The sequence below is a fragment of the Rosa chinensis genome, chromosome 2, assembly GCF_002994745.2.
Source record: "Rosa chinensis cultivar Old Blush chromosome 2, RchiOBHm-V2, whole genome shotgun sequence".
NCBI lineage: Eukaryota > Viridiplantae > Streptophyta > Magnoliopsida > Rosales > Rosaceae > Rosa > Rosa chinensis.
Genome location: NC_037089.1, coordinates 61,226,488 through 61,249,008, shown reverse-complemented (window position 1 = coordinate 61,249,008; position 22,521 = coordinate 61,226,488). Strand labels below are relative to the sequence as shown.

The 22,521-nt window shown below is 38.2% G+C and overlaps 3 protein-coding genes across 3 annotated transcripts; all 3 read left to right on the top strand.

Moving 5' to 3' along the window:
• The first annotated feature begins 1,631 nt into the window (after positions 1 to 1,631).
• On the top strand, positions 1,632 to 5,215 carry LOC112188289 (glyoxylate/succinic semialdehyde reductase 2, chloroplastic). Its single transcript, XM_024327384.2, has 12 exons — positions 1,632 to 1,938; positions 2,236 to 2,314; positions 2,529 to 2,594; positions 2,920 to 2,995; positions 3,075 to 3,130; positions 3,462 to 3,546; positions 3,649 to 3,709; positions 3,895 to 3,947; positions 4,021 to 4,091; positions 4,187 to 4,259; positions 4,595 to 4,699; positions 4,786 to 5,215. Exons 1-12 carry the CDS (start codon positions 1,746 to 1,748, stop codon positions 4,942 to 4,944), a joined length of 1,077 nt encoding a protein of 358 aa, XP_024183152.1. The 5' UTR covers positions 1,632 to 1,745; the 3' UTR covers positions 4,945 to 5,215.
• A 404-nt stretch (positions 5,216 to 5,619) lies between these two features.
• Positions 5,620 to 8,753, top strand: LOC112190678 (nucleosome assembly protein 1;4). Its single transcript, XM_024330149.2, has 11 exons — positions 5,620 to 5,699; positions 5,960 to 5,994; positions 6,190 to 6,249; positions 6,414 to 6,506; positions 6,670 to 6,745; positions 6,827 to 6,882; positions 6,976 to 7,160; positions 7,248 to 7,401; positions 7,502 to 7,545; positions 8,002 to 8,206; positions 8,429 to 8,753. The coding sequence occupies exons 1-11, from the start codon at positions 5,648 to 5,650 to the stop codon at positions 8,483 to 8,485; spliced, it is 1,017 nt and encodes a 338-aa protein (XP_024185917.1). The 5' UTR covers positions 5,620 to 5,647; the 3' UTR covers positions 8,486 to 8,753.
• Positions 8,754 to 18,687: 9,934 nt separating this feature from the next.
• LOC112190295 (nucleosome assembly protein 1;4) lies at positions 18,688 to 22,062 on the top strand. Its single transcript, XM_024329730.2, has 12 exons — positions 18,688 to 18,882; positions 19,085 to 19,128; positions 19,451 to 19,546; positions 19,705 to 19,797; positions 19,982 to 20,066; positions 20,145 to 20,206; positions 20,293 to 20,477; positions 20,563 to 20,740; positions 20,833 to 20,876; positions 21,274 to 21,481; positions 21,604 to 21,621; positions 21,727 to 22,062. The coding sequence occupies exons 1-12, from the start codon at positions 18,816 to 18,818 to the stop codon at positions 21,787 to 21,789; spliced, it is 1,143 nt and encodes a 380-aa protein (XP_024185498.1). The 5' UTR covers positions 18,688 to 18,815; the 3' UTR covers positions 21,790 to 22,062.
• Positions 22,063 to 22,521: the final 459 nt, after the last annotated feature.

The window sequence follows — 22,521 nt, the reverse complement described above, 5'->3', positions numbered from 1 at the left end:
CTCTCTCCAGTTATTTTTGAGACCGATTCTCTTACTCTTTTTCATGCTACTAAGTAGAGAGTCATTCCTCATACTTCCTTCATTGGGCGTGTGTATAATGACATTACCTTTCATCTTCAGCAGATGCGGGGTTCTTATTTTACTCATGTTTATCGTCAAGCCAATGTTGTGGCTCACACTTTAGCTCGTTTTGCTTGTATTTTGGGGCCTAGAGCCTCCAGCTTGCATTGTTTTTTTTTTTTTTTTTTTTTTTTTTGAGAAAGGAGCCAGTAGGCGAAAATATATTCATCGAAAGCCAGAATAGGCCATTACATACCCTTCCACTGCTATTAACAGACAAGAAGATAGTGGTAGTACCCACAGCGGTACATAGAAACTAAACCCACTCATTGTACAATCAATACGTAGACATAGCGGGGATCCCCCATTGGTACTACGCCGGAGGCGCTAGAAACCTAACTCTTTAACCAATAAACCTAGCTGCCTAGAGACCTCAATTGGTGTACACCTAGATCCACTGAGAGTTAAGTCGACAAGACTAGACAAAATGCAAAAAACTAGATACACAAAAGTGCCTAGACTGTCCCGAAAACGGAACCTTATTGTAAATAGACAAAACTAAAAAACTATTGTAATTTAGTCAAAAACTAAATAACATAGTGTTGGGCCAAGGCCAAAACCCTAGCCCAAATTCAAAGCCCAGCTGCTCCCAAAGAGAGCCCAAACTCCAGGTCCAGCAGGTTGCTGCAGCAAGCCCAAAACCTAGATCCAACGCACGGTGATTGTGTAGCACGTCCGCCGCAACCAGCTGCGCCGACCCACGTCCTCGCCGGCTGGAAACCCCGCGTCCCACACCTGCCTACGTCGCCGCGCTATCCTACAACCACCATGTAGACGCTGGATCGGCCAAACACCTCGCCACCGCATAGCTCCGGGGAACCTTACCGCGGCTCAGTCCAATCGACCCACTCCGTCGTCGCAAGATCTGCAGACCCACGCCGCTGCTCAGGCCATCCCTGCACAACCCAACCACCATACATAGAGTCTACATCTGATGCTCACCAGCCAAGCATCCATCGTCCCCTTGAGTCGAAGCCATTCTCTGGAACAATACCGAGCGACATAGCTATCAAGACCCGTCCAGCAGCGACTCATCAGCGGCAAGGCAGGCCCATACCGATTCCGAACGCCACCGGACGAGCAGAATTCTCAAAACCCTAGACCAAGGGATGCCCGAGTTTTTTGGAGCTCCAGAGGGAGTTTATTTTGCTTTCCTCGTGTATGTAAATTTCCAGCTTGCATTGTTGATGGACTTTCCAAGGAGTTTATTTAAGTTGACAGTTTCTTAAATAAAAAAAAAATATATATATATATTTTCATTAAAAAATCTTAGAGTGGGCCTCTCTAAATGAGAAAAATAATTGAGTGAATAATTAATTATGTATTACAAAACTAACTAGTTCATTAGAGCTCACGCCAATAATTATGCGAGTGTGACTTAAATGATAAATTTTTCGTTTGTAATAAGAAATCTTGAGTTCAATACGATGATTAAGTTCTTATCTTGGAGTGCGCCCCTCTAAGTGAGACCATGTTCTCATATTGTCTCAAGTCTCAACTAAAACAAAAGTTAGTGCCCAAAACCTTGCCATGCCTCTCTCTCTTTATATCCAAACACGTGGACGATACGAAGCATAGAAATGCGAGCTTTCCCAGAAGTGGTCTAGTTTCTAGTGAGCTTAGTTATGAGCATGTCCTTCTTGGTCAAGCCTAGTAACTGTCACCACTTATCTTTAACTGCCATGGCAATGTCCTCGAGCTTCTGCCCTCATATTCCTAACCACTTGAGAAGTAGACCCATTTGCTCATTCCCTACAAAACCTCTTTCTCTCTCTCTCAAGGCCTTCTCTTCCCAACCATCCAATGCTTCATTCACAGGTAAATTTGTCCGCATACCTTAGTGTTATTGTTCTGGGTATCCCTTATTTTTTCCATTTTTTGTTTTCAATGTGTTTGATTATAAGCATAAACCATAAACATGCAATTTGAATTGAGCATGCTAATGGGTCATGGAAGATAAGGATTTACTGATCCAAAGGAATGTAAAGGACAGAACTTTTTCCCAGTTTAGTCTCAAACAGAATACTGCAGAGTCACTGGTGTAGTAGATACTTCTTAGTTTCTCCTATATCTTATGCTTTTCCACTGAGGTATGATTTCATGGGCTTCATGCAGATGAATTGCCAGCACGTGTGGGTTTCCTTGGTCTTGGAATTATGGGTTCTCCAATGGCACAGAACCTTATAAAATCTGGGTATGGATTGAGCATTTCCAAGATTCATGTTCATTCATTGAAGTATCTATCCCGTTTGAGTGGCTAGGATGAAGTTACCTTTTAAGGTTGTATGATTCATAAACTAGGGAAAGACTTTGTGTCTCGGATTCTTAGGATGAAGTATCTAACTATTATATATCGACGATTGTTGTCTGCTCGAGTTCAATCCCCTGTTAACTTTTGGCTTTTATAGGTGTGACGTGACTGTTTGGAATAGGACGAAGAGCAAATGTGATCCACTCATCAGCTTAGGTGCAAAGTAAGTACTTAATGTACATATATTGTACTTAATTACATATCACAATTGCTTTGTGCTCTTGCTCTTTTAGAATACCTTTGTAAAGATGATTTAGGTATTGGCCAGATTTGAACAACAATTTTGAGACCTTTGACGCCTTTAAATTCACTGCATTGCTCTCATTAGTAGTAGAATTCACCCCAGCACAGTTTATATCTCGTTCAAATTTGATATACTTGGGAATTAGCTGTTTATTTGTAGTTTGGTTGCTGTCTTCTATGACATTCAAAAGCTAAAAGCAGAAAAGTTCAACTTAGAGCTCTGATTAATCACAATGATTATGCAGATATAAACCCTCTCCTGCAGAAGTAGCTGCATCTTGTGATGTCACATTTGCTATGCTTGCCGATCCTGAAAGTGCTGTGCGTATGTTTTCAATTAGGGTTTCACTTGCTTACTCTGCTATGACAGTTAGAGGAACTTATATTTGCTTTTATTCAGGTTGATGTTGCCCTTGGGGAGCATGGAGCTGTTAGTGGAATGAGTACAGGAAAAGGGTAATGTTTTCATGTATGCATCGCTTGATGTAAGGAGTTCTACAGTCCCATATTTTGAGTCTCGAGTTAGTGCTTAACTGCTTATGGCACCATAAACACCAAATCTTTTGAATGGTTTGAGATCATTGCTTACTAATATCTATGCAACACTTTCTACTTCTCATTTCAAAGTTTAAGGGCATTCTGTTTGTTTAGGCATCCTTAAGTTCTTAGTTCACCTTCTAAAAAACTGTTTATTCTGGTAAAATGGGATCAGATGTATACTTTCATCATATATGTTCTTTGTAAGCTGATCAACAGCATTTATATTACCCTATATGAACATCTGCAGGTATGTGGATGTTTCAACTGTTGATGTTGAAACTTCTAAACTGATTAATGGTCATATCAAAGCTACTGGGGCATTATTTTTGGAGGCAAGTTACTTTCTAGTTTTTTTTTTCCCCTAAAATCTGTATGATTGATATATACAATTTCATGTTAAGTGTGTTAATTAAGTTTTGACATTTTTCCTGCAGGCTCCAGTTTCGGGCTCAAAGAAACCAGCAGAAGATGGGCAACTAATATTTCTTACTGCAGGCATGCAATCTTGTTCTTTCCTTTACGTTCATATACTTTTGGGTTTCCACTCATTTATGCTTGTTCCTGTCACCAATATGAATTAAAATGTAATAAGTGCATTGAAAATTTGTGATGATTGTATTCCCTTTTGAATAACGAGCAAAAGGAACCTCAGAGAACTGAATCAAGTTGAAATTTGTTAGGTGACAAATCTTTGTATGAAATAGCAGCACCGCTTTTGGACATCATGGGGAAGGTATTGGCTCTTCTTCACCTAGCCATCTAGTCACCTGTCTCTATTCTATGCTTATGTTAACATTTCCATTCAGTCAAGATTTTACCTTGGAGAGGTTGGATACGGTGCTGCCATGAAACTTGTTGTCAACATGATCATGGGAAGGTTGTGCTCTATTTTATTCTAGTTAATTCCTCCTAGTTCGGTTGAGTTGATTGATTTTCTGACTGTATCCTTTAATGTTTTCCTACGAATTCTAGTATGATGGCATCATTCTCGGAAGGGTTGGTTCTCACTGAGAAAATAGGACTGGACCCCAAAGTACTAGTTGAGGTAATCTCCATAACATACACTATCTCCCTGCCTTGCTTTTTCTCTATCTAACCTATGAAGCTCCTAATGAATCAATATCTTCCTTTAATCCGGAATTCTGGATTGCAATTGTTTTAAATCTCTCCCGCTCCTGAGTTTTTTGCATCCTATAGTAGTGAAGGAAGATTTCTTGGGTTAGAAGTTAGGCTTGAACTGAGAGAACTAATGAGAGACTGTTCTTTCTTTACATTGTCTTCTTTCTGCAATAATTAATTTCATAGTATTGTTGTATGTTCCTGATAGAGGAAAGTTATTGTTCTCAAATTTCAAGTCTTTGCATCCCCATGGTACTGCAGGTGGTCTCACAGGGTGCCATTAGCGCACCAATGTACTCACTCAAAGGCCCATCAATGATTCAATCTCTCTACCCTACCGCGTTTCCCTTGAAGCATCAACAAAAGGTTTGTCAAGTTGCCTTCATTGCCTTGCACACTATATAACCCCTTGAGTCCTTGACCTTAAGCTGCACGGTTATGACTGGTGGCAGGACATGAGGCTTGCTCTGGGATTAGCAGAATCTGTTTCCCAATCTACGCCGATTGCAGCAGCTGCAAATGAACTATACAAGGTAGCAAAGTCACATGGCCTTAGCGACGAGGACTTTTCAGCAGTCATTGAAGCATTGAAACCGAAGTTGAAGCACTAGGCAATGTAGATGATATCCAATTTTCAAAATAAAGTAATTAACAAGTGCATGATTTCATTGGAATTTGAGATAGAAAGGAGTCATTATCTTACAATTCTCCCAATTGTTCTGTTAAATCAATTTCAATGGTTAAGCGCATGTTGGGCATTAGGTGTCCAATCAAAAAGATTACTCAGGACACACGGTTTCTTTCGAATTTTACTTCCAAATGTTGCATTGCTAATTTGGTAAACACTTTGAATCAAACAAGAATTTTAAGCTATTGGTATCATTCAGTTTTCCCAACATTATCCAATTGCGGTAATTGGAAATGTACATCATACACTTCTCCCAACATTATTTTCTTTTCAATGATTAAGCAGCATGTTGGGCATTAGGCATGCAGTTTAAATGATTAGTCAGGCACAAGATTTGTTTCCATTTTTACCTGTTCAAATATTAATGCATTGGTTTCTTCTAAAAAAGAAAAATTTAATGCATTGGTTATTAGGTATATAATCGAATCAAGGAAGGAAAGTGAATAATAAAAAGCCAAAGAATTGGAATGTTATTTTGGAGAGGTGTACAGTGTACTGGACATAAACAATTTCTATCGATTTAAAAAGCCAAAGAAATGTTCAATTAATCAATTTGACACACAACATTTTCAAAGTTCACTTCTTTCCCTCACTCTGTTCTTCATTTTTCTAGCTTTCCCTTCAAAATGAGTTCCTCTGGATCTGGCTTCAGTGGCTCCGACCACAACCTCAATTCCGGTAACACCCCATCAAAAGTCTCGTGCTTAATATTGGTTCATAATCTCATTTTCCATCTACAATTTTGCTTTCATTGGCTGCTGTTATTCAAATTTTTCTTAACTAGACAGACATGGAGGTCTGATTTGAATTTGATATTGGAACCATAAAACCATATTATAAGACCCTTTGAAATTATGAATATGTAGTGTGTGCCGGACGTAATACATTTATCATTACTTCATTAGTATTGAAACTCATTGCTTGTTTTTGATCAACAGAGGGAAGAGATCCTGGTCTTACTGCTCAGAAGCAGGTAAGTTTCTTATGGAAATTGTAATAGAAACTAATTGGATACAGGTTATGGGAAGCAATTTAAGCCAAAGGGTTGAGGTCTCTTTTCATTTTAACTCTTATTTTGAATTTGTCCAATGACATGCTTCTTCTATGGTCCTATTTTTGTGTTGATAAACTTTTCAATCACTCTGTTTTTCCTTTTTCTTTTTTCAAGATTAAGTCTCGGATTACACCCAAGATAGTGAAGCGCGTTCATGTTTTGAGACAGATAGAGGTTGGCCTGATTTCAAAACTCGTCTTTCTCAAGTTTCAGTGTGTTCAGAACTTGATTTATTCTTTCTACATTTAGCCTTTTTTTCAGATACAATTTCTATGCTTACTGTGAGAATTAACCAGAGTATGTGCTTAAGGCTACCCCTACACGTTGTTGTTTTGCAGGGGCAGCATAAGAAGCTGGAACAACAATTTTTTGAGGACAGAGCTGCACTGGTAGATAAATACCATCAGCTTTACAAACCTCTCTACGAAAAGGTTTGTACGTAGGATCTTAACAACTAGTTAATATGGTCTGATACGATTATATGCCTTGCCGTCTTGGAGTTCACAAACTTAAAGAATCGGCTTGAATGTGTTGTTGATATTGATATTTAGTGTACGTATTGATTTCTTTCTGATTAACGTGTGATGATTGCAGAGATATGAGATTGTTAATGGTATCACTGAAGTGGAAGGAGTGAAAACTCCAGACCAAGGACAAGAAGCCACTGAAGGTAGTTGTCAAAATCTCAATTCTTTTATGACTCTCATGCATTATACTCGATTTTGATGGTGGATAATCTCTTGTCATGCAGAGAAAGGAGTACCTAACTTTTGGCTGTCCGCACTGAAGAATAATAAGGAACTTCTGGTGGGGGATTTAATAACCTTTTTTTTTTTTTTTGGTGCTCGTTTTCTCAAGTTAAATGTGGAATTCTGATCGATAAGTTGTTTCCTGGAATAGATAATGGAGCTTGACGAACACGCTCTCCAGTTTCTCAAAGATATCAGGTGGTGCAGGATACATGATCCTAAAGGGTTTAGGCTGGAATTCTTATTTGATCCTAATCCTTACTTTCGAAACTCCGTCCTGACAAAAACATATTACATGATTGAAGAACATGAGCCCATATGGAGCAAAGAAATCGGGTAATACAAATTTCTGTGTACGTGGTGTAGTGATTTTCCCCCCTTCTTTTGTTTTATTCTGAAGTTCAGAATTGGGATGCTTTGTAGGACGGAGATTGATTGGTATCCCGGGCAAAGCTTGACAATCAGTCCAAGAAAGGACCCAAAGAATGCCAAGTCCATGACTGCAGCTGATATTTGTTACAGCTTTTTTACGTTCTTCAAACCTCCCCAACATGATGATTATACCGGGGCAGATATGGTAAGTTTGGTTTCATTTGAGATCTCAAGGCTATTGACCAGGCCTTGGTTAATAATCATGATAAAGACTTTTTTAATCTCTCTGATGCATCTGTTGACAGGTTTCTATGTTCAAGACTAGGATAGAAAACGACCGTGAAATGGGGTACGTAATGATTAGCTTTGCTTTGCTTCTCTAATTCATATAGTGTAGCTGAATTAACCATTTATAGGCAGTACAATTTGTTGAAACAGAAATTTCATATTGTGGATAAATTATAAGTACGGAGTAGATATGTTTGTCACGCTATGGTATTGTGAATTTGTGATGTAATGTTTGTCACGCTGTGATATTGTGATGTGATGTTTAGATAAATTATAAGTACGGAGTAGAGATGTTTGTCACGTTGAATAAATTATAGAATTTTCCGTAGAGATGAAAGTGGCCAATGATGAGATTTGTGAGTTGATACATTCATATTCTTGTCAAACAAGTCGTGGACAGCTCGATTAAATCTTAACATTTCATTCGGAAGTCTGAATACTCATAGTTGATTATGCATGGGAATCTGTTTGTCATCTCTATCTAATGTCACTCCAATGTTTCTGGTGGAATGTGTAGCTTAACAATTCGAGACAAGATCATCCCTTACGCGGTGTCATGGTTCACTGGGGAAGCTGTTAAAGGATACGAGTTTGAAGATGACGATGATAGTGAAGACGATGATGACAGTGACTATTATTTTTACTCTGATAGAGATGATGAGGACGAGGAGGGTGCTGCTGCTGAAGACAAAAATAAAGAGGAGGAAGATGGCAAAAGAAAGGTATATATATGTCTATATTTCTTCCTGGTTTCCAGCCCCTTAGTTCTATATCATAATGTTGTATAAGTCTCAAGTTGTCAAGCACTCAAGCATGCCTAGATGAGATGAGTTAGCAGTGGTATGCTCTTTTATTTGTATCCTTTTTTTCATTACACATGTATGATGTATCGAGCCAGGTTCACTCGTGGTTAATGAACTATATCGTTCATCGATCAATTGCAGGAATTAAGTAGATGGACTAATGCTGAGAAAGCAATGGCTGTGCTAACGCTGCAATAGCAGTACCTGAATTAGAAGAATCCGCGTCCCAATCTATGCCAAGTGAAGCAGCTGCAAGTGATTCATAGTGACGAGGCTCGACCAGAGGCTGTTGAAGCATTGGAACACAGTTGCAGCACTAGGCATAGTCGTATTCAATTCTTAAAACACAATAATTTTTCAATTGTATAACTAATGGATTTTTTATTTTCCTAAAAACAGTCACCTTATTTTACGATTTTCCAATTGGTTTATTTTTATTAAAGAAGGTCAGATATTTCAATTTTTATAGGAGACTTTGGTATCTCAGATTTATGGAAATTTGGGTGTCGATAGAAATTTCAATATAGTTCAGTCAATTTTTTTTTGAAAGAAGGCAGTAGCCAATATATTGATCGAAAGCCAGAATGACCCTTACATACCCTTCCGCTGCCATCTATAGACAGACAAGAAGATGTGTTAGTACCCACAGTGGTACATTGAAACTAGGTCACTCATTTGACATTAAATACATCGAAATAGCATAGATCTTCCATCAGTACTACTCCGGAAGATTCGCTAGAGGCACAAAAGTGCGTAACTCCCTAAAAAAATTAGAGACTTATTGAAAATAATAAAATTACTATCCTAGAGTTGGCTTAGGGCTAAAAAACCCCAGCCTAAATAGAGGCTCAATAGGGCAGCCCCAAAGAGACAAGGCCCAATCCATGGCCCATCAATACTGGAATGATTCAAGCCCAAGACGTCATCATGCCCTCACATCAGGAGATGACACCGCCGCCCGACCTCGCCGCCACCGTGCCGTGACTCGTACCGCCACATCCCATGCTGCCTCAGCCTCCGCGACTCGTACCACCACGCTGCCATGGTACCACGCCACCTCGACCTAAGCAAACCGGCCCGCACCACTACGAACCAACGACGATGCAGCGCACCAGATCATTGCCTCCACGAGCCAAACCTCTAACGCCGGTCCTGGAAACCCACGACGAAGCATCAACATCCACTGTGATTCAGAGACGACGCCCATAAACTCCACCAAACTAGCATACCGCAACCACAAAACAGAAAACCTCTCTCCCGTGAAAGCCCCGGGCAAATATCATCAAAATCCGGTCCGGCAGCAGACCGCGGTACGTCGGCGAGGCCAGAGGCCAGCGAAGACATCCGGGTGCTACCGGACAGGGCTGATCTGTAGGTACACGGACGCCGCCGGCCTTAGGAGTTTTCTCACGCTAGAGAGAAAAACCTAGTTGGTATTTAATTGCAAGCACTTTATTTGATGAATCCTATGATATAATATAGTTCAGTCAATAATCAAAAACTAGTTGGAGATATTTTCTATATCGCTCAAATATCGATAAGCTCAATTACTCAAATTATGTTCGGTAATTTTGAAGAAATTTAAACCCATGATGATGAATAAGAGCTTATAGTCCACGGAAAAATGATCAATTCTGTGGCACCTCATCCTTGCAAGGAAAGTTGGATATTCTATTTGCTTTTGTGCTTTATGACTTGATACACGTTTACGCAAACATACGTATCACTGTCAAGATAGGGAAGTATTAAGCCCAAAGTTATCGTACCACGGAAAGTTGGATATTCTATTTGCTTTTGTGCTTAATGACTTGATACACATTTATGCAAGCGTACGTATCGTTGTCAAGATAGGGAAGTATTAAGCCCAAAGTTATCGTACCACGGGGATTAGTGTCTAACCCACAATCATTGGATAATCGGAACTAAAGTCACTAAGCAAACAAAGAAAAAGAAAAAGAAAATGCTATTCTAAGGCACCAAGCTTTAGCAATGATTGGCTTTGGTTTTCACCAAAACCTAATCAAAACTAAGAGCCTAGCCTAGTGAAAAGGTTACATCAAAAGTTTTTTTTGTGGGTGGTAATATTTTCTCTCCAGCTTCTCTCTAAAATCTAGAGAGAGAAAGTAGATCTGTGGGTTCTTCTCCCGGCTGAACGCCGTCGGCGTCTCTGCCGCCGCGTTCCGGCCCTGGAGAGGATGGGGATGCTGAGTAGCGGAGGGCTTTTGGGGCAGAGGCGCAGTCCTGGGAAGAATAATGGGTTTTTGGTCTCGGTTTGGGAGGACCGATCTCGATCTGTTCCTCTCGAATCGGGGACGAGGATGACGGTGGTTGTGGAGCAGAGATGTGACGGCTCTCTCCGGCGATGGGTTCTTGCGTCTCAGATCTGGGGATCTGAGCTGGGGCGGATGAGATCGAACCGAGATCAGGTCCTGACTCGGTTTTGGTTCTGGTTGCGGTCTTCAGCTGGGTCATGGATCAGTCTGCAACATGGCCAGACGGCGCGGCGGCGTAGTGATGCGGCGGCGCGACGTGGTGGTGTGTGGCAGCGGTGTGGTGACGTTGGAGCTGGCCGGAGTCGGAGATGGTTGTCCGATGTGTTTGCTCTTTGTCGGGGAAGTTGGTTTTTCGGATGGTCCTCTGGTCTTGGGCGGTTCTTTTGGTTTTCTTGTGTTTCCTGTTGCTTGGTTGTTTTTTGGTTGCTTACTGTTGTTGTCTTGTTGACAATAAGTCCCTCCTCTTTTGAGCGAGGGTTGGTTTTGTCGGTGCTTTCTGGTTGTCAATATGATGACGATTTACCCCTACACGTGGTCTGGCAGTTTTGGAGCACGGTGTCCGAACGGGTGAATCGGATCATCTTTTTATTGATGGCGGGGTTGTATCGCTACAATTGGGTTTGGTTGTTCCTTGGAGTTGCCAGTCTGGATTGGTTGTGGTTTTGGTTGTTCCTGGGTGTAGCTGGTCAGGTTTGGTTGTTATTCAATGTTGCCTGCAGGCGTAAAAGTTGGTTAGGGGTTGTGCCTTTTCGGCTCATGGATGTCAGTTGTTTTGACTGTCCCGTAACCGGTCGTTCCACGATGGTTTCAATGTTTTGTAATATAAAGTTGGTTTCAATGCTTTGTAATATGTTTGTTCATTAATGGAATTTGCACCTTTATCTCAAAAAAAAAAACTAAGAGCCTAGTGATGATTATTTACGATGAGGTAGAAATTGTCATTAAACATTGTGATTGTAATTTTCTAAAAAGACTAAGTCAAAAACTAAATCAACAACAACAATTAAAAAAAAAAATTAAGAAAAAAATAAAAGAGAGATAGGGTTGGGTACTAGGGATCACTCTCTAGCAATTTCAATGCAACGAACACATTTCAAGCAAACAAACATATCTTCATGAGAACCAAATCCCGTACATAATGCCGGTCAAAGCCACTAAGCCGAATTTCCTTAAGGGTATGCACATTTTCGATTAGAACAAATATGAACTCTCTAATTCATGAGTTAGTACCTTACCAGGGCTACCAAAACATGAACTAAAGACGTAGAGCTCTGGAAATTAGGGATTTAAGCATGCAATAGTTACAACCTAAAATGTAACGATTACTTAGTTCTCTACCTAATGCCGGTTAAGGCCACTAGGTCAATTTCTTTTATTTGGTATCCATTTTTCCGGTTAAGGCAAGAATGAACTCTCTAACCCTAATCATTATGCCTTGCTAGGGGATTAAAGGAGAAGAGCACAAGAAAATAGAAACGTATGCAATCTTTAATTCTCGATTAAGCAACTACTTGACACACCATACTAATTACATGAAGCTAGTGAACAAAAGAACCACCAATTGTATCACACATCACAAATCTCAACACATAACAAAGAGAGTGGTTAATTCCCTAAATTCATGCATCAAGAATCAATTAGCATAGTAATTAGAGTGCACTCATAAGAAAATACGTTATTTATCACTTGAAAAATATGTCAATTACATCAAAATTGAGCAAGAGTTAGAAACCCTAGCTCCCAAAAGTAACTACTCACAACCTATATTCATGAATATCAAAATTACTAAATTCAAATAGCAAAGAATAGAGAAGTGTAGGAGAAAACAAGGATAGTCACAAATAGCTATGAAGCTAGCATGTCTAGCCTTGAATTATAACCCCACAAAATACCCAAATCTTGAATCTTGTGGAGATTGAGCCCCTTGATGAATTCTTGAAGTTTTGTGTGAGTAGTCCTTCAAATCTCAAAATAAAATAGAAAGAAAAGAGGGAAAATGGAGGAAAGGAGAGGTGAGTGAGAGTTTGGGCTGCCCTGTTTTGGTTGTGTGCGAAGAGAGTTCGGTGAGAAGGAATGGGTGCTGCCCTTTTATTTGTGTCGAAGAGAGAGAGTCTGGATAGCTCTTCCGTGGTGGTGAGAAAAAGGCAAAGCATAATTAAGCCATTGCTTAATAGTGCAACAAGCAGATTCCACTCCTCCTTTTTATCATTTTTTTTCTTTTCTTCTTTTTGTATTTCTTCATTCTCTATAAATATATATAATATATATATATATATATATATAATTTTGGATTAAAATTTGCTCACCACCAATATTTTGGTGGTGATACCACCACTCAATACAAAACTGCCACGTGTTATAAAACATAATTATAGTTTATCATGAAGTTTTATTAAAAAATTATATTTTAAGTATTCAATTAATTCTATATGACGTGGCAAGTTTTAATAGATTGTTGATATCACCACAAAATAAATGTGGTGAGCAAATTTGAATCCTATAATCTTCTCCGCGATCTCAATATATTTTCGCACCACCATCAAGGAAGTAGTTGGGTTTCACTTCTCTCGTTGACATTGACCATGGTTGACCAGAGCCGCAATTTCGTCTTTTTGTCAGAAATTCTGAATTGCTCTGTTTTCCTGTCATTTTCTCTCGATTTCCACAACTCCACTTATTACCTATAAATAAATAAAAATGGATTAATTACATAATAATTAACTTAAGGATTAACTTATTTTTAGATACAATTACATGCATAAAAATGCGTGTAATCACTTTATAGCCTTACAGGAGTTATTTTTAGGCAATCATCAGACCATAAAAAAAAAAAAAACCTTAGGCCAGCAATTCTTATGATTTAACCTTTTAATCATGTTGTGTTGCTTACTCTCATCCCTGTTAGCAGTAAAGGCCTCATGCAATTTTTCAGTTGCAAGTAAAAAGTAGTCTTCTGGAGTTCTGGTTAGGTTAATTATCAGTGTTAATAATTAATAGTAGTTAATGCAGCTGTTCCTACATGTTAATTAGGGTTAATAGTTTGTTAGTGGAGCACAGATGCTTGATACGTGGTGTTAATCTGCATCCATTTCTTGTATAATTAAGTAGCTGCTGGCGCATAATTTTTATCGGTAATATTAACGGATAATCTCATATAATTTGGCGCATAATAAATGCATTGTGCAATTTGGCCCAAGTAACTAGATATTGTCGTGGAGTATGTCACATTACTGTTATCCAATTAGATAGAATTCCACAAATGATCACTCAACTATGACTCATTTGACATTTTGGTCACTGAAGTTTCAAATATATTATTTTGGTCACTCAACTATTACACTGTCAATCACTTAAGTCACCCAAAGAGTATTTTTGATAATTTTTTTAATGAAAAAAATTAACAAAGTGACTTAAGTGATTAACAATGTAATAGTTGAGTGACCAAAGTGACATATTTGAAACTCCAGTGACCAAAGTGTCGAATGAGTTATAGTTGAGTGACCATTTATGAAATTTTTCCTATCAAATTATTTTGGCATGTGAAACGTCTCATACGATTTGGCGGGTCTACTTGTTTTGGACTGTTACATTATCAGATAGTCTCATATGATTTGGTGCATAATGCAGTATTATGGTTGTACAATTTGGCGAGTATAATAAGTTGCCGTACAATCTGTTATTTTACTGTTATCCAATAGCGGTAATTGGAAAGTACATCTTATATTTCTCCCAACTGATCTGTTATTTCATTTTCAATGATTAAGCAGCATGTTGGAAATTAGGTGTGCAGTTTAAATGATTAGTCAGGCACAAGATTTAATACCATTTTTACTTGATCATATATTAATGCTTTGGTTATTTGGTATAAAATCGAATCAAGGAAGGAAAGTCACAGCAACAATTTTAGGCTGACGGGAAAAGAAATGGAATGTTATTTTGGAGAGGTGTACTTGGCATATAAATTGGCGCGTGATGAATAAGTTCTATCGCTTTAAAAAGCCAAAGAAATGTTCAATTTAACGCACACCAGTTACTCGAGGATTTTCAAAGTGACTCACTGTCTCACTTCTTTCCCTCACTCTGTTCTTCATTTTTTTTAGCTTCCCTTCAAAATGAGTTCCTATGGATGTGGCTTCAATGGCAATGACCGCAATCTCGATTCCGGTAACACCCTATCAAAATTCTCATGCTTAATATTGGTTCATAATCTCATTTTCCATGTACAATTTTCCTTTCAATGGATGCTGTTATTTCTAATTTTGCTTAACTAGCCAGACATGAAGGTCTGTTTTGAATGTGATATTGGAACCATAAAATAAGACCCTTTGATATTGGCACCCTTTGTAGTGTGTGCCGGACGTAATACATTTTCCTAGTTACTGAAACACGTTAAATTTGAACTCATTGCCGTTTTTGATCTACAGAACGAAGAGATCCTGGTCTTACTGCTCAGAAGCAGGTAAGTTTCTAATGGAAATTGTAAGAGCAGAAACAAGTTTTTATAATACATGCATCACTAGATCATTTGAAGTATGAAGTTTGGGGGGTAATGTAATAGAAACTAATTGGATACAGGTTCTGGCAAGCAATTTAAGCCAAAGGGTGACATGTTAATTTGATCTATAGTCCTATTTTTTGTGTCGATAAACTTTTCAATCACTCTGTTTTTTTTCTTTTTCTTCTTTTCTAGAATAAGGATCGTATCTTCATAAGAAAGCCTTCCCTCACAACCAAGATCGTGAGGCGCATACAGGTTTTGAGGCGGTTGGAGGTTGGCCTGATTTCAAAACTTATCTCTGTCAAGTTTCAGTTTGTTCAGAACTTGATTTTTTTCTTGCACATTATAGCCTATTTTTCAGATACAATTTCTATACTTCCACTGAGAATTAACCAGAGTATGTGTGCTTAAGAGTTAAGACTACCCTTACACGTTGTTGTTTTGCAGGCCCAGCATAAGAAGTTGGAGAAGAAATTTTTCAAGGACAGAGCTGCACTGGTAGACAAATACCATCAGCTCTACAAACCTCTGTACGAAAAGGTTTGTAGGAACTTAACAACTTGTTGTATTGGTCTTATACGATTATTTTCTCGGAGTTCACAAACTCAAAGAATTGGCTTGAATGTGTTGTTGATATATATTGATATTCAGTGTATTGGTTTCTTTCTGATTAATGTGTGACGCTTGCAGAGATATGATATTGTTAATGGAATAACTGAAGTCGGAGTAAAAACTCAAGAACTGTTAGAAGATGACGAAGCCAATGGAGGTAGCCTTTGAATCTCAAATCTTTTATGATTCTCATGCATTACACTTGATTGTGACGGTGGATAATCTCTTGTTATGCAGAGAAAGGAGTGCCTGACTTTTGGCTGTCTGCGCTGAAGAATAATAAGAAACTTTTGGTGGGGGATTTGATAATCGTTTTTTCTTTCTTTCTTTTTTTTCTTTTTGGTGCTCATTTTCTCGAGTTAAATGTGGTATTCTGATCAGTTGTTTCCTGGAATAGATTATGAACCATGACGAACGCGCTCTCCAGTATCTGAACGATATCAAGTGGTCCAGGATTCATGATCCTAAGGGATTCAGGCTGGAATTTTTATTTGATCCTAATCCTTACTTTCGAAACTCCGTCCTGACAAAAACATATTACATGGTTGAAGAACATGTACCGATATGGAGCAAGGAAATCGGGTAATACAAATGTCTGTGGTGTAGTGATTTTCCCCCCTTCTTTTGTTTTATTTTGAAGTTCATAATTGGGATGCTTTGTAGGACGGAGATTGATTGGTATCCCGGGCAATGCTTGACAATCAATCCAAGAACGGACCCAAAGAGTGCCAAGTCTATGACTCCAGCTGATATTTGTTCCAGCTTCTTTACGATTTTCAAACTTCCCCAACATGATGATTATACTGGTGCAGATATGGTAAGTTTGGTTTCATTTGAGATCTCAATAAGGCCATTGACCTTGGTCAAAATCATGATAATAAACAAGTCTTTTTAATCTCTATTATGAATCTGTTATCAGGCTTCTATGTTCAAGACTAGGATAGAAAACGACCGTGAAATGGGGTACGTAATGATTACCTTTGCTTAATTTGCTTCTCTAATGCATGTAGTGTAGCTCTGATGAACTATTTATAGGCAGTACACTTTGTTGAAACAAGAATTTTGTATTGTGGATAATTAAATTAATAGTAGGAACTGGAACTCTACAATAGTTAAGTGTGTGAAAATGGCCAATGATGAGAGTTGTGAGGTGATACATTAATTCTTATTCTTGTCAAACAAGTCACGGACAGCTCGATTAATTTTAGCAGTTCATTGGGATATCATGGTACTCATAGTTGATTATGCATGGGAATCTGTCTTTTATCTCTATCTAATGTCATTAATTCCAATGTTTTTGGTGGAATGTATAGCTTAACAATTCGAGACAAGATCATCCCTCACGCAGTGTCATGGTTCGCTGTTAATATAGACGAGCTTGATGATAGTGAAGACGACGATGACAGTGATCATGACTATCATTTTGACTTTGATAGTGATGATGAAGATGACGCGTACAAGAAGTATGCTGCTGCTTATAACAACAAGAAAGAAGAGGAAGATCGCAAAAGAAAGGTATATATGTGTATATTCTATATTTCTTCCTGGTCTCCAGCCCCCTAGTACTATTTCACAATCACACAATGTTAAAACAAGTTTTAAGTTGTCAAGCGCTAGATAATATGATTTAGCAGTGGTTTACTCTTTTATTTCTCCCCCTCTTTTTTTTTTTTTTTTTTCATTACACATATGTCAATTGTCAAGCTTCACACATGGTTAATGAACTATATCTGAACTGATCGACTTCATCAATTGCAGAGAGAGAGTGACTGGACTAATGCTGAGAGAGCAATGGCTAGGTTAACGCTGCGAGAGCAGTAACCGAATTAGAAGATCCGCGTCCCAATCTACGTCAACTGCAGCAGCTGCATGAGATTCGTAGTGACGAGGCTCGTTTAGAGGTCATTGAAGCGTAGAAGCCAAAGTTGCAGCACTAGGCATGACTATATTCAATTCTTAAAACACAGTAATTTTCAAATTGAATTGAATAACTATGGGATATTTTGTTTTTCCCTAAAAGCGGAGATTATATTTTACGATTTGCCAATTGTTTTATTTTCAATAATGAAAAATGTTTGAAAGTTCAATCTCAACATAGACGAAAGTTTGGGTATCGATAGAAATTTTGATATAGTTCCATCAATATGGAGATGGATTTGATAGGGTGCAAGGCATCTTTTATCTTAACCTTGCATAAATTGTCAAAGCAAGACTTTTAGTGGAAGAACCACCCTCAAATGTGCTTCAATTGTTCTTTTTTTTTTTTTTTTTTTTGAATAAAGGGCTGACAATTGTTCTTTTTAAAGGTGGAGAAGTTGAATACAATTTGAAGCGATTCAATGTGGAATAGATTAGTCATTAGTCCAATAGCCTAATACAATTTGGCGCGTACATACACTATCCAATATGGCGCGTACATACACTATCCAATATGGCGTGAGCAATAAGTTCTTGCCGTATAGTCTGTTATATTTACCATTATTTAATCATTTAACACGTGACAACTCTCATATGATTTGGCAAGTAAATATAATTTAATGCGTTATCTAGTTAGATACACGTGACATATCTCATATAATTTGACAGATTGTGTAATTTTGACGCGTTACATTATCGTACAGACTCATACTATTTAACGCCTAAACATAATTTAATGTATTTACCTAATTTAATGCGCTTAACAAGTACTATAGTCTGTTATATTACCGGTATCCAATCGCTTTAATGTATTAAGATAATTAGTAATTATCATTTGAATTTTATTTAGCACAAGCTTTCTTCCCTTCTTCCCCACTGTAACTGGCCACGCCCAACTGGCCAAGACGAGTTTCAAATTTTGAGTACAGCGACGTGAGTTGTCACCTATAAGGTGGTTCTTTTTCAAAACTCAAACCCCCGCGGGTCCAACTGACCCACGACTTTCCCTTCCCCCCAATTGGTGCGTGCACTACACTCTCCCCACCGGAGAGTGACACCGCACATCCACGCTCGCAGTATAAAAGCCCGAAAGTCCTTTAGGTTTCGGCCTCTTAAGGAGGAGAGAGGGATAAACACAAATCGTCCACTCGCTTTCTGAATCTCCCTCCCTTTTCCTTCTTCTTCTTCTTCTTCGTTTTAGGGTTTCGAATATTCTCGCCCTCAGAAAATGAGTAGCAACAAAGATAACTTCGACATGTCAGACCTCGGCGCCTCCCTTCCGGCCGCCGCCGCCGGTAATACTCTATTTCCACTACTCTTGATTTGAGTTTCTGATTAGGTTGAGCGAGAGCTCCGGTGTGGTTGATTTTGTTTGCTGTTTCATCTCTGCAATTGCGATTTGATGTGTTTTTCTGTGGTTTAATTTCGAATTGTTCAGCATTTTGTTACTGAAATTGTGTTGATTTTGAAGTCGTTTGTTTGGTGTTTTTTGTGTAGCTCTTAGTGCGGAGGATCGCGCTGGTCTTGTTAATGCTCTCAAGGTAAGTGTGAGTTGCTAATTTTACTTTTGAAGTAGAAAGGAGAGCTGGTTTAGGTTTTTGGTAGTTCTGATGATGATCATGTTGTGATTAGGTTCAGTTTGGTAGTGGAAATTGGAAGAAATTTTGTGTATAAGCTTATTGGATAATTGCATGGTAGATTTGAAGTTTTTGTTGTATTTGAACTGAATTGAATTTAGGACAAGGAACAATGTGCCAGAAGATACAGTTTTCTTTCCAGGGTTCTTTGAGTTTTTTTTTTAATCTTTCATTCACTTGTTAGTGGTGTATGCTAATGTACTTGTGCTACTGTGATATTTTGCAGGATAAGCTTCAGAGCTTGGCCGGACAGCATTCCGACATATTAGAAACTTTGTCACCAACGGTCAGGAAACGTGTTGATGTATTGAGAGAGATGCAGGTTGGTCTGCTTTCAAACTTACACAGTCCTGCTTCTAATTTAAATTTCATAAGCAGTTCATATTGTTGCTTTGCGAATGAATCATAGGGTCAATTGTAGTGATTTTGTGCTTAATCAAAGAGCTTAAGGGTACCTGCACACTTTTTTGTATTTTGCAGAGCCAACATGATGAGTTGGAAAAGAAGTTTTTTGAAGAAAGGGCTGCATTGGAAGCAAAATACCAGAAGCTCTATGAACCTCTCTACACAAAGGTATTGTAGGCACTCAACAGGCACTAAGTTGTGCTTTGACATTTTGTCATCATATTGTATGCTCTATGATGTCTTTACAGATCGCTGTTCAAAATTAAACTGAAATTGGTGATTCTGAATTGGCTTGAATGTGATATGCAATGATGATGTTTGCCTGTCTGATTAATATGATGTTTGATTGCAGAGATACGAAATTGTCAACGGTGTAACAGAAGTTGAAGGAGTGAAAAATGAATCTGCAGTGGACCAAGGAGATGATGCCACTGAAGGTACCTCTCAAAAGTCAAATCTTTAATGACTCATTCATTACTCTCAGAGTGTGATACTGATTGTGTCTGTTATTGTAGAGAAAGGAGTGCCTGACTTCTGGCTTACGGCAATGAAGACCAATGAAGTTCTTTCTGAGGAGGTGGGGAAACTTTTTAACACCTTCTCTGTGCATTCTTCTTTGAAAAAAAAAATTGCTGAAATTTGACCAAATGTGTACTGGAACAGATTTCAGAGCGTGATGAAGGGGCTCTGAAGTACCTCAAGGATATCAAGTGGTATAGGATAGATGAACCGAAAGGATTCAAGCTTGAGTTTTTCTTCAATGCCAATCCTTATTTCAAAAATTCTGTCCTGACAAAAACGTATCACATGATTGATGACGATGAACCTATTTTGGAGAAGGCAATTGGGTAATTCTAATTACTGCTGCTGCAAATTATTTGCTCCCTCTCTTATTTTCTTTTTTAAATTTATTTTTCATGGATTATCTTGTAGGACGGAGATTGAATGGTATCCTGGGAAAAGCTTGACACAGAAGATCTTGAAGAAGAAGCCAAGAAAGGGATCAAAAAATTCTAAACCCATAACCAAAACTGAAGATTGTGAAAGCTTCTTTAACTTCTTCAACCCTCCTGAGATCCCTGATACTGATGATGGATTTGACGAGGAAGCTGTAAGTTTGGCTTCAAGCACAGACTAGTTTTTTGCTTCATTAATATTGATGTGACCAAATGTTCTGATTCTCTTTGATGTAAATAATGTCAGGCTGAAGAACTTCAAGGTCAGATGGAGCAGGATTATGACATTGGGTATGTTGGCGATTTTTACTTTTGTCTAATGAATATGCTCTGTTTACTGTGACCTTCCGCAAGATAAATTGGTGAAACAATGAGATATATATATATATATATATATATAAGTCTGATCAGTTGGTTGGATAAGTGTTTTATTATTGCAGTTCATTTGCAAGTGACAAACATATGCAAATAGAAATGTAGATAAATTGTCTATTTTGTTTTTAGAACCCTTGCAGAATGAGGTTTATGTCACATTCTGTATGAATAAACCAGTATGAGTACTTATAACTTGTCTAGTTCTACATTGTATTCAGATTTGTCAAATGCTTGTAGTTGATTATATATGGAATTTTGTATGTTATCTCTATCTATTGTTCTTCCAATAACATGTTGCTGGTGTGATGTGTAGTTCAACAATAAGAGACAAAATCATTCCCCATGCGGTGTCATGGTTTACTGGGGAGGCTGTTAAGGATGAATTCGAAGATATAGAAGATGATGATGATGATGTAGATGAGAATGAAGACGAAGACGAGGACGAAGATGAAGATGAAGATGAAGAAGACGATGAGGATGATGATGATGATGATGATGAGGGAGAGAAAGGAAGGAAAAAGGTATTTGTATTCTATCTAGTCTATATTCATTTTTTATGATAGACGAATATTATATATATTATTTTAACTTGCCAGTAAGTCTAATAATATCCTCTTTCCATTGTTTTTGTGGATTTCTGCAGCCATCTGCTGGAGCTAAGGTGAGATGATTTTACAGTGCTATGTTCTTTTATTTGTGTTTGTTACAATCTTTTTCACCGCAAGGTGTTGATAAGTTGTATCTGAATTAACTTGATCAATTACAGAAAAGTGGTAAGGCACAAGGAGCAGAAGGTGGCGAGCGTCCTCCAGAGTGCAAGCAGCAGTAGTGACGATCGATTTGCATAGATGAGTTTCTGTAGGTGTCCTGTTTCTCGAGAGTTCAGTGTTTGATATTCAGCCTTGCTAGTGTTGGGGAAAATCATTGTTCATTACCTCCGAGTGAATCGATTTTATTGATTTTGTTGGGATGTTTGGGTTGGCCAGTGCTGTCTTCTGTGTATCGAAACCAACCGAAGTATATTGATATTTATTTTCATCATGTTTTCATAATCTCGTCAAAGTTCTTTGGATCCAATTACGTTTTATGCATTTGCATATTATATTACACTGTACGGTATCATCAAGGCAGATTATTGGTCCATGACATCAAAGGTTAGTAACTTGCTCTATTTTGTTAACATACTATAGGATGTTATAATCTAACAATGATGGAATCTGGTTCCCTATAATTAGAGATCTGAACATGTTCGCTCCATATATAAACGAGGGTCCGGTTACCTGGATGCAAACGAAGTTTGAGCTTTTGGGAGTTCAACTACAATGCTTCCTTTCTGTCGTGAACCAAATATTGATGGTGCTCTCTCTATAGATGCTTTCAATGTGACTCCAGGTTAGACGGGGTTGCTGAAATTTAAGCACATAATAAGCCGAGGGAAAGTAACTTATAAGATTCCCCTACAAGAGAATCTCTTAGTAATGGCAATGTCAATGTCAATCTGATTCAAAGTTTAAAAGTGCATGATCTTTGGAATGCAGCTGGATGAAACTTGCATAAACAG

What these genes read in the sequence shown, in the direction of transcription:
- LOC112190678 (XM_024330149.2), top strand. Translation starts at nt 5,648, where the DNA reads ATGAGTTCCTCTGGATCTGGCTTCAGTGGCTCCGACCACAACCTCAAT. An exon ending in ACAAACCTCTCTACGAAAAG is followed by an intron (nt 6,507 to 6,669) that starts GTTTGTACGTAG and finishes TGATGATTGCAG; the next exon opens with AGATATGAGATTGTTAATGG. An exon ending in ATATGGAGCAAAGAAATCGG is followed by an intron (nt 7,161 to 7,247) that starts GTAATACAAATT and finishes GATGCTTTGTAG; the next exon opens with GACGGAGATTGATTGGTATC.
- LOC112188289 (XM_024327384.2), top strand. Translation starts at nt 1,746, where the DNA reads ATGAGCATGTCCTTCTTGGTCAAGCCTAGTAACTGTCACCACTTATCT. An exon ending in CTCATCAGCTTAGGTGCAAA is followed by an intron (nt 2,595 to 2,919) that starts GTAAGTACTTAA and finishes ATGATTATGCAG; the next exon opens with ATATAAACCCTCTCCTGCAG. An exon ending in CTGGGGCATTATTTTTGGAG is followed by an intron (nt 3,547 to 3,648) that starts GCAAGTTACTTT and finishes TTTTTCCTGCAG; the next exon opens with GCTCCAGTTTCGGGCTCAAA.
- LOC112190295 (XM_024329730.2), top strand. Translation starts at nt 18,816, where the DNA reads ATGAGTAGCAACAAAGATAACTTCGACATGTCAGACCTCGGCGCCTCC. An exon ending in ATGTATTGAGAGAGATGCAG is followed by an intron (nt 19,547 to 19,704) that starts GTTGGTCTGCTT and finishes TGTATTTTGCAG; the next exon opens with AGCCAACATGATGAGTTGGA. An exon ending in ATGAAGTTCTTTCTGAGGAG is followed by an intron (nt 20,207 to 20,292) that starts GTGGGGAAACTT and finishes GTACTGGAACAG; the next exon opens with ATTTCAGAGCGTGATGAAGG.